Source organism: Camelina sativa, chromosome 3 (genome assembly GCF_000633955.1).
Source record: "Camelina sativa cultivar DH55 chromosome 3, Cs, whole genome shotgun sequence".
Lineage (NCBI taxonomy): Eukaryota > Viridiplantae > Streptophyta > Magnoliopsida > Brassicales > Brassicaceae > Camelina > Camelina sativa.
Genome location: NC_025687.1, coordinates 4,715,622 through 4,725,192, shown reverse-complemented (window position 1 = coordinate 4,725,192; position 9,571 = coordinate 4,715,622). Strand labels below are relative to the sequence as shown.

Here is a 9,571-nt window from a genome sequence, read left to right as displayed (position 1 = left end):
GTAAAAGGCCTCATGTTAACCAAAAATGTAGGTTCAAACTTTTGAGCTGGAAATAGAAGGCGACAGCTACAAGGGCATGCCGTTTGTACTCAATGCTGGTGAAAGGTGGATTAAAAATAATGACAGTGACTTTTATGTGGACTTTTCTAAAGAAGAAAAACATATTCAGAAGGTTCCTCTTCCTTCTTGGTCTGCTATAAACCACTTTCAATTGCACCCTATTGTCCCATAAATGCTTAAATTCTAGTTGTTCCATTTTATAGGATTATGGTGATGGAAAAGGTACAGCCAAGAATTTACTGGATAAAATTGCAGATTTGGAGAGTGAGGCCCAGAAGTCTTTCATGCATCGGTCAGTTTTATGGTCAAGCATCCTGGTTCTTATTTCGTTTTTCAGACTATTAGAAGTTTAATTGGCATTCCCTTTTCAAAACATTTGCTACTCAACTTTACGCGTTAGTCTTTATCAAAATTATTTTTTTCAGCGATACATCTCTTTTCTGCATGAAGTGATTTGCAACTTCCACTAAACACTCTGATTTTTCTGAAGGGTCACATCTTGCTTTTTTTTCTTTCTAGATTCAACATTGCAGCAGATCTTGTGGACAACGCAAAAAATGCTGGTCAACTGGGCTTTGCAGGGATCCTAGTCTGGATGAGGTTTATGGCGACAAGACAGCTTGTGTGGAACAAAAACTATAATGTTAAGCCACGGTACAGTTCAAATAGTGATGAAAGTTTTAGACTCTGTCCACCTCTCTTATTCAGCCCCAAGGGAAATATAAGCAAATCTTATGGGAGCCTTCTAAGTTGTTATAACATCTGAAAATGATACCTTCATTTAATTGAACATACATCGTCTCATTATTTGACACAACGCACCACTTTATTTCAGGGAGATAAGCAAAGCGCAAGATAGGCTTACGGACGTTCTCCAGGATCTTTATGCAAGTTCGCCAGAGTACAGAGAACTTTTGAGGATGATAATGTCTACTGTTGGTCGAGGGGGTGAAGGAGATGTCGGGCAGCGAATCCGAGACGAAATTCTAGTCATCCAGGTTGGTCTTTAGTTTTCTTATTATCTATAAAAGAAGATTTTACTTCCGACTGTACATTGAAGGAAATGAGGAGAAAAGCTCTACAAGAATAAATCCTCAAAATTCCAGGGTTAGAAGTCTATTTCATTAACTTTCTGGGAGTGGTTTCCCTATTTTTCCTACTGTCCCACACTTTTCTTTAATAAAACAGAGTTGTGGCCGTGTTGAGCATGTCTATCTGGCTTATTAAGATGATGGGAGTCCCTCATTACTCATTAGCCTGCAACTTCTATATTCATATGAAGCATTATGAGTGAACTTTCTGCTTGCAGAGGAAAAATGACTGCAAGGGTGGAATTATGGAGGAGTGGCATCAGAAGTTGCATAATAACACTAGTCCAGATGATGTTGTCATCTGTCAGGTATTGGAGCTTGTGCCCTTCCGGTTCCAATTTTATAATCCTTCTTTTGACACTTTTATTGCTGTAGGCATTGATGGATTATGTCAAAAGTGACTTTGACATGAGTGTTTACTGGAAGACCTTGAATGATAATGGCATAACCAAAGAGCGACTCTTAAGTTATGATCGTGCCATACATTCTGAACCAAGTTTTAGAAGAGAACAAAAGGATGGTCTTTTGCGTGATCTTGGACACTATATGAGGACTTTAAAGGTTACTTCCCCATGTTTATGTTAGTTGCTTTGTCGAATATAGGATTCTTCAGCAAACTTGGTCTTATTTCCTCCTTTTCCTTTTCTTACTAAGAGAAATCATATAATTTGTGGTCTTCTTTGTTTTTCTAGGCTGTTCATTCAGGGGCAGATCTTGAGTCGGCTATTCAAAATTGCATGGGCTACCAAGATGACGTAATGCCACTATACTGAAAAGTTACAGTTAATGATTCTTCTTGGAATTGACAACTGAATATTTATGTTGTCCTTCAGGGTGAAGGTTTCATGGTTGGGGTGCAAATAAATCCTGTATCAGGACTGCCTTCTGGATATCCAGTAACTTTCCTCGCATCTTCCTTACTCATTTCAAGAATTTAATACACCTGTCAAATCAGTACAACTTACACTGTGTTGGTACTTCCCTCAACAGGACTTGCTTCGTTTCGTTCTAGAACATGTTGAAGAAAAGAATGTAGAGCCACTTCTTGAGGTGTAATGTTTTCCTAATTACTAGGCCGATTTTATTTATACTATTGATTTGACTTCTTTGATTCTTACACTTACCATGAGAATGAATATTTGGTGTAGGGTTTGCTTGAAGCTCGCCAAGAGATAAGGCCGCTTCTGATGAAGTCCCATGACCGCCTTAAGGATCTGTTATTCTTGGACCTGGCTCTCGATTCTACTGTCAGAACAGCTATTGAAAGAGGTTATGAACAATTGAATGATGCTGGACCTGAGGTTAGTCTTCATTCATCGTCATGATAGTTTGTTTGTGAGCATCACGTGTCAACAGTTCCAGATTCGCCTTTTTTTTCTTTTCTTTTCAGATAATTTCTTTGTCATATTTAATACTTTGTTATCGCAGAAAATCATGTACTTCATCAGCTTAGTTCTTGAAAATCTTGCCCTTTCTTCAGATGACAATGAAGACCTTATCTACTGCTTGAAGGTGAATTGAATATTCAGTCAATTTTCCATGTATGTTGTATAACATTATCCGTAGACTGGTTTCATCAAGGTTTAGCATCTTGGATTATTTAATTGTGTTTACTCACATAGCTAAGTTCTATACATAGTTTAGAACTCTCTAAGTCGTCCTATGGCTACAAGTCATTGGCGTAAAACGTGAAGAATTTAGACAATATGCATGATTCTATTCTTCTGCTTTTGCAGGGATGGCAATTTGCCCTCGACATGTGCAAGAGCAAAAAAGATCATTGGGCTCTGTATGCAAAATCTGTTCTCGACAGAAGCAGACTAGCACTGGCAAGCAAAGCTGAGAGGTACCTTGAAATTTTGCAACCATCGGCTGAATATCTTGGATCTTGTCTCGGCGTCGAGCAATGGGCTGTAAGTTACACTTCTCTGAACTTGTCGTCCTATTTCTTCCGTATCTTATTATTTTCCCAAAACAAGAGAGAGGTTTAGATATTATTTTAACCACTTTACCAGGTTACCATATTCACTGAAGAGATCATTCGAGCTGGATCTGCAGCAGCATTGTCGTCACTTGTTAACCGACTTGACCCTGTTCTTAGGCAGACTGCAAACTTGGGAAGGTCTGTGACTGTGCTTCTGTAGCAACTATCAAGTTGTATCTATTGTCATCCGGTAGTTAAACATCAGAAAACCTAATGTTGCTTCTTTTTCTCTTGATCAGTTGGCAGGTCATTAGTCCTGTAGAGGTCGTCGGATATGTCATTGTTGTGGATGAATTGCTCACTGTACAGAATAAAACCTACGACAGACCTACAATTATAGTTGCAAACAGAGTGAGAGGAGAGGAGGAAATTCCTGATGGTGCAGTTGCAGTACTGACACCTGACATGCCGGATGTACTATCTCATGTTTCTGTTCGAGCAAGAAATGGAAAGGTAATATATCTCGTCATGTTGTCAAATGGTTCATGAATGCTTGTGACCTGTACCAACTTTGTCTGGATTTTCATTTGCAGATCTGCTTTGCCACATGTTTTGATTCTGGAATCTTATCCGATCTCCAAGGGAAGGATGGAAAACTTTTGAGCCTGCAACCAACCTCTGCAGATGTAGTCTATAAGTAATCATCCTTGTTTGCTATATTCCAGATAACTTAGCTGAGATATTCTCCTTTTGTTGTGTTAGACAGATTAAGTAGAATTGCTTAATTTATTTTGGGCAAAATGATGTTCTTACTTATTTTTTGTTTACCTCAGAGAGGTAAACGATAGTGAGCTTTCGATTCTAAGTTCGGACAACATAGAAGATGCCCCTCCAAGCATTTCTTTGGTCAAGAAACAGTTTGCGGGTAGATATGCTATATCATCTGAGGAGTTCACAAGTGACTTGGTTAGTGTGTAATGTTATTGGATTCATACTTTCCCGTCTTAATCTCTTTTAGTAGTTTTTTTTTACTTCTGTTTACATAATAAAGATCGAATAAGATAGTTCTTTAATTTTGTATGAACTTCTCATGTTTTAAATATCTGACTTCACGGATTTGGATAATACACCCCCATTTTTTTTCTAGGTTGGTGCTAAATCAAGAAATATTGGATATCTGAAAGGAAAAGTTCCTTCTTGGGTTGGTATCCCAACTTCAGTTGCGTTGCCGTTTGGTGTTTTTGAGAAGGTTATCTCCGAAAAGGCGAATCAGGTAGGATAGTAGACACTCTCAACTCATTCTGGCTCAAAACAAATATGAATACACTTTACTGAAATTTTCGCTACCCGTATGGTTTATCTGTTCTTTACTGGTGGTATTCATCTGGATATATTAGAGTATAGATAGTTCCAATGCTTCTCTAGTAGTTCTATGGAATTTCTAAGAATAAACATATCTTTCATGAGGTCTCCCCACTCCCCAGAAGTCCTGATGCCTTGTTCTGCATGACTATCATGAAGTTATTGCTGTCAAAACCAATATATCTTGAGACTTTGCTTTTCCATGATTATCTTCACCCTACCTCACTTCCCACTCACTCTCTTTCCTTCTGAATGTGGCAGACGGTGAATGAGAAATTACTAGTATTGAAGAAAACTCTTGATGGGGGGGACCAAGGTGCTCTGAAGGAAATTCGTGAGACACTTTTGGGACTGGTTGCACCCGCAGAACTGGTATGTTCATATTGTTGTTAGAAACTTGAGACACAACTCTAATCTGGGCTGCATTTGTTTATTTTCACAACGCATGCTGTTAACCACAATAAATTATACCCTAAAGCTCTGTTCTTTGGACTGATTCCTTACCACCAAACCATTTTGCTTTTAGTTTCTGCATATTTGTTGCATAAGTTTTGGTATTATCTGCCTAATGATATGGATTAGCTTCTTTGCCTAAAATTCTAATAAGAGTGCATTTGTCGGAAAAGCTGAAATTTCCTCTGTGGGAATTGAGTGAAATATAGAGAATTGCTAAGATAAGTGCCTCTGTAATGGTTCTGATGCTCAGGTTGAAGAACTGAAAAGTACTGTGAAAAGTTCTGACATGCCATGGCCGGGTGATGAAGGTGAACAGAGATGGGAGCAAGCTTGGGAAGCCATTAAAAAGGTAAAATCTTGAGTATAAGGGGCATTGCTGCTTAACGTGAAGATGTCAAATCTCACTAACCGGCTATCTAAAATTTCAGGTCTGGGCTTCAAAATGGAATGAGAGAGCGTACTTCAGCACGAGAAAAGTAAAACTGGATCATGACTATCTCTGCATGGCTGTTTTGGTCCAAGAAGTCATCAATGCGGATTACGCATTTGTTATTCACACAACTAACCCATCTTCTGGAGATTCATCAGAGATTTACGCTGAGGTAAAACTATCCTTGTTCCCCTCCATTCCAACTCATAACCCGTATGAATGGGTGCTTCTTCCAACTTCACTTCACTGTTGTTTTTTTATTCAGGTTGTCAAAGGTCTTGGTGAAACTCTTGTAGGAGCATATCCCGGTCGGTCTTTAAGTTTCATCTGCAAGAAAGACAACCTCGATTCGCCTCTGGTACTAAAGCTAACCACTGGTGTTTTATGAGTAGAAAATGCGAATAGGATATTATCAAACCCGCTGATGAAATTTGAAACATCATTCAGGTGTTGGGATACCCAAGCAAACCAATTGGGCTGTTCATTAGACGTTCAATCATCTTCAGATCTGACTCCAATGGAGAAGATCTCGAAGGTTATGCAGGTGCAGGCCTTTATGACAGGTAATATAAACAGTCTCAAAATCTCTTTTTCGCTTTCTTGATCTCATCAGTTAACAACACCTTAACAAGGAAACTTCTCCTTCCTTTTATTTTTTTACAGTGTACCAATGGACGAGGAAGACAAAGTTGTGCTGGATTACACAACAGATCCTCTGATTACTGACGAGAGCTTCCGGAAAAAGATTCTCTCAGACATCGCACGCGCGGGAGATGCAATTGAGAAACTCTATGGAACTGCACAAGACATTGAAGGTGTGATCAGAGACGGGAAGCTCTATGTCGTCCAGACAAGACCACAAGTGTGATCAAATTCTTCGACCACTTGTGTTACGTTACGTTTTCTGTCCAGTAAACTTCTTATTTGCTCTATAAGCAAAGAGTATAGCATAAGCATATAGTGTAGTACAATATATGTAGTACAAAAACATTTGGCATTACCATTAAGATATTAGATATAATAAATAAACAAGTGTTAATTAGAGTTGGGTGCTTCCAGCTTTTCTGCTTCTGCTTCTTGAGGTTTGACTGCAACTAAAAACTGCGTTGTTTCAGTAGAGTCAAAAGACTCATAACATAGATAGACTACTTAAATCAAAGTTAAATTCTAGTTAACTTAAGTAAGTTACAATTAACTATATGGGGTCAAAACTATATCAATAAATAATGAGTTTTCCTTTTTCCCGAGTAATTTTCGTTTGAGCTTTTACACGCCCGTAATTTGGCAATATTCACGAAATAATTGGATGCAATTAAAGATGATTCTTTTTGTTTCTATGTTAAGTTAACTGCCAAATGATACATGTCGATTCATCATCCACCACTCTCTTTGACTTTGTTTTCTGTGTTTCTTTCTCAGTTTTTTGGTTTGTACTAATTTAATATATGTATTGGAATCTCGCAGATGACCTTCTCTGAATCCAACCACCACACCAGTTAGTTCAGTTGATAGAACTGCATATCGACCGACATTTAATGCACACAAATTCGGTTGTGTGTATGTTAATAGAAATCACAATAATACACAAAGATCACACAACGGTTTGACCATATGATCCAACCACCATGCAATAATGACATACATTTGTGTAAGAATCATATATATGGCGGTTACTGCATACCATAACCGAAGCAAATTATTGGTTATAAACATAAAGTTTTAATCAGGAGCCTAAGTTAACTAGATTTCGAAATTATTTAGTACTAGTGTTCGTCTATAAATTTTGATGTTCTCTACCGATATTGTCAAATATTCTCGACAAATTATATGTAAAACATCAAAGAAAAGTCACTGTTGAATATTGATCTCATCCGTATGCTATGGCGTGTATCTACATGCAGAAGAAAACTAATTATATATACTTGGAAAATTGTGCTACTCACGATAAACATATGGTAATGAGTTAGTTTTGACATTTACGCAAAATAAACTAAACCAAGGATTAATTTAGAATGAATAATCGATATTCGTACTCAATGCTTAATTAACAAGTTTAAGGTTGTTTTTCATCCTTTGAGAATCCACTAATGGTGGAAATGTGGAAGAATCTTTAACCCATGACTTGGTACATGGATTATGGATATATGATTACGAGTCTGACTCTCAAGTTATGCAACATATAAAAGTATATAATATTATGAATGTTGTTGGTTGAATAATACAATATATAGTATGGCTTATTGATTATTCATTATGGACCGCGAGGGTAATCATGTCCGTCCATGTTAGACACAACACAATTAAAGATTGTTTCATGAAATCGATGGGAAAAAAACTAAATTTGTGAAGAACAAAACTAAATACTAGTGTATAAAACTGTACGTTGTGCTGTATAGGAATGTAAGGACTATGATATATCTTTCTAATACAATTCCAGTTGACAAAAAAAAAGTGTATAAAACTGTACGTATTCAGATTAAACTCCTTTTTATGCTATTTAGGTTTAGAATATTGAAAAATACGATTCCAAAATCACGAGAGAGCAATAAGAAATGATAATTGGTGGGAATAAATTAAGAATGGCATGCAGGGATGGGTCCACAACATACGCACTCGAGCATGCATTGCTAATACCCAGCCGCGCGTGCCAACACAACCATCAACCATGTTATACTAGTCACTACTCACTTGTATATTAAACTTTCTTATATTAGACTTCAAATGTATTGAGCAGCATATACTAGTTACATCAACGTTTATAAACCAAAAACTTATTAATAATATCAAATTTGGTTACCCATTTTCTAAATTTTTTTGTTACGTGGATTAACTATTGTTGACAAGATACACAGTTTGAAAAAAAAAATTAATTTTTCTTAAACCAAAAAGGAATTATATATAGACCCATATTTAATTGATAAAGAAAAAACTGAATTTCATCTGCTGTAAATTATTGAATTATCTTAAATTATTTGCTATTTAAATCTGATTAGAGGATTACAAGTTTAACAATATGATGGAAATAATATTTAATAATATATTATGTTTTGTAAAAGAAAAGAAAAAGGAGAGAGTAGCTGACAGAAGGAACATATAGGGAAGATAGAAAAGAGAAAAAGCTAAATTCAAGAATCAACAATATGAAAAAAGTGAATTATTTGCAAAATTCTCTCTTTGTCTCTAAAAGATACAGAAAATGTTTTTTTTTTGGTTAACGAAAAGACTCAAAGAGAACACAAACTAACACAAGATAAAACAAAGAAGAAGAAACACATAATTTTGACTGTCATTATCATAAGGAACACAGAAAACACAGGACTTTCCTTTTATCTTTGGCTATATACATATATTCACACACACACAAACATACAATGTTTCAGGCTTTGTATCGCTAATTGGGAACACTTCTCCTCCCCCATACTTTTCTTTCTCTTTCGACCATATGATTTTAAAATATCTCATTTTTTTCATTTTTGGATTGAAAACTATCATAGTATATAATAGAAAAGATATTGTATTTAGACTCATGCATGTGTTTTCTCTTTTGATAATTTATCGTTAGCAATATTTATAACGAAAACAAAAAAATATATATATATATAGCATCAGTTCTACGGATGGAAACTAAGGTTTGAGGTTTAATATTAGGGTATGGTCCATCTACATTTTATCGTTACTGTCATAGAATTGACCTTTTAACAGATTTTACGATAGTTTGAATTACACAGTCCATATAGTCCAAAAAATCCGATATAACAGGTACAATGCTTTGAATGAGATTTATAAAATTTTAAAAGAGATTACCATTCTTAAGCTGTCTCATTAATTAATCTAGTTTAAAAGTCTTGTCCTCTGTTCCAGCTAAAATTGTTTTTAGGTAATTTACGGAGGAAGTGTTCATACTCATTTTCTTAAGCCATGGACCAACAACAACAACAAAAAAAGAAAGAGAAAAGCATCGTAGTTAGATTTTGCTTAGTCATACTTTATGTCGTCACTTTATGTCAGTGGGGCTTTTATGATTTTGTCATTTTTTTAATCTAATCTTTGGTTCCTCTGTATTTTTGGAGGTTAAAGTAAACAAAGGCATGAATGATTTCATCACAACCCAAGTACTTATAACACCAACACAAAACACACATAGAAACATTTAGACTATTACTTTAAGACACCACAATTCCATAAACCTCTTTTAATACACTTCCTCTCTCTCTCTCTCTCTCTCTCTCTCTCTCTCTCTCTCTCTCT

The 9,571-nt window shown here is 36.0% G+C and overlaps 1 protein-coding gene across 1 annotated transcript; it reads left to right on the top strand.

Moving 5' to 3' along the window:
- LOC104769369 (alpha-glucan water dikinase 1, chloroplastic) lies at window positions 37-6,367 on the top strand. The gene is made up of 23 exons (XM_010493565.2): window positions 37-172; window positions 264-352; window positions 580-714; window positions 896-1,058; window positions 1,370-1,459; window positions 1,527-1,712; window positions 1,844-1,906; window positions 1,985-2,047; window positions 2,142-2,201; window positions 2,300-2,452; window positions 2,580-2,663; window positions 2,888-3,064; window positions 3,167-3,273; window positions 3,375-3,588; window positions 3,669-3,772; window positions 3,909-4,041; window positions 4,223-4,348; window positions 4,699-4,809; window positions 5,144-5,242; window positions 5,322-5,495; window positions 5,589-5,681; window positions 5,771-5,886; window positions 5,987-6,367. The coding sequence occupies exons 1-23, from the start codon at window positions 77-79 to the stop codon at window positions 6,189-6,191; spliced, it is 2,841 nt and encodes a 946-aa protein (XP_010491867.1). The 5' UTR covers window positions 37-76; the 3' UTR covers window positions 6,192-6,367.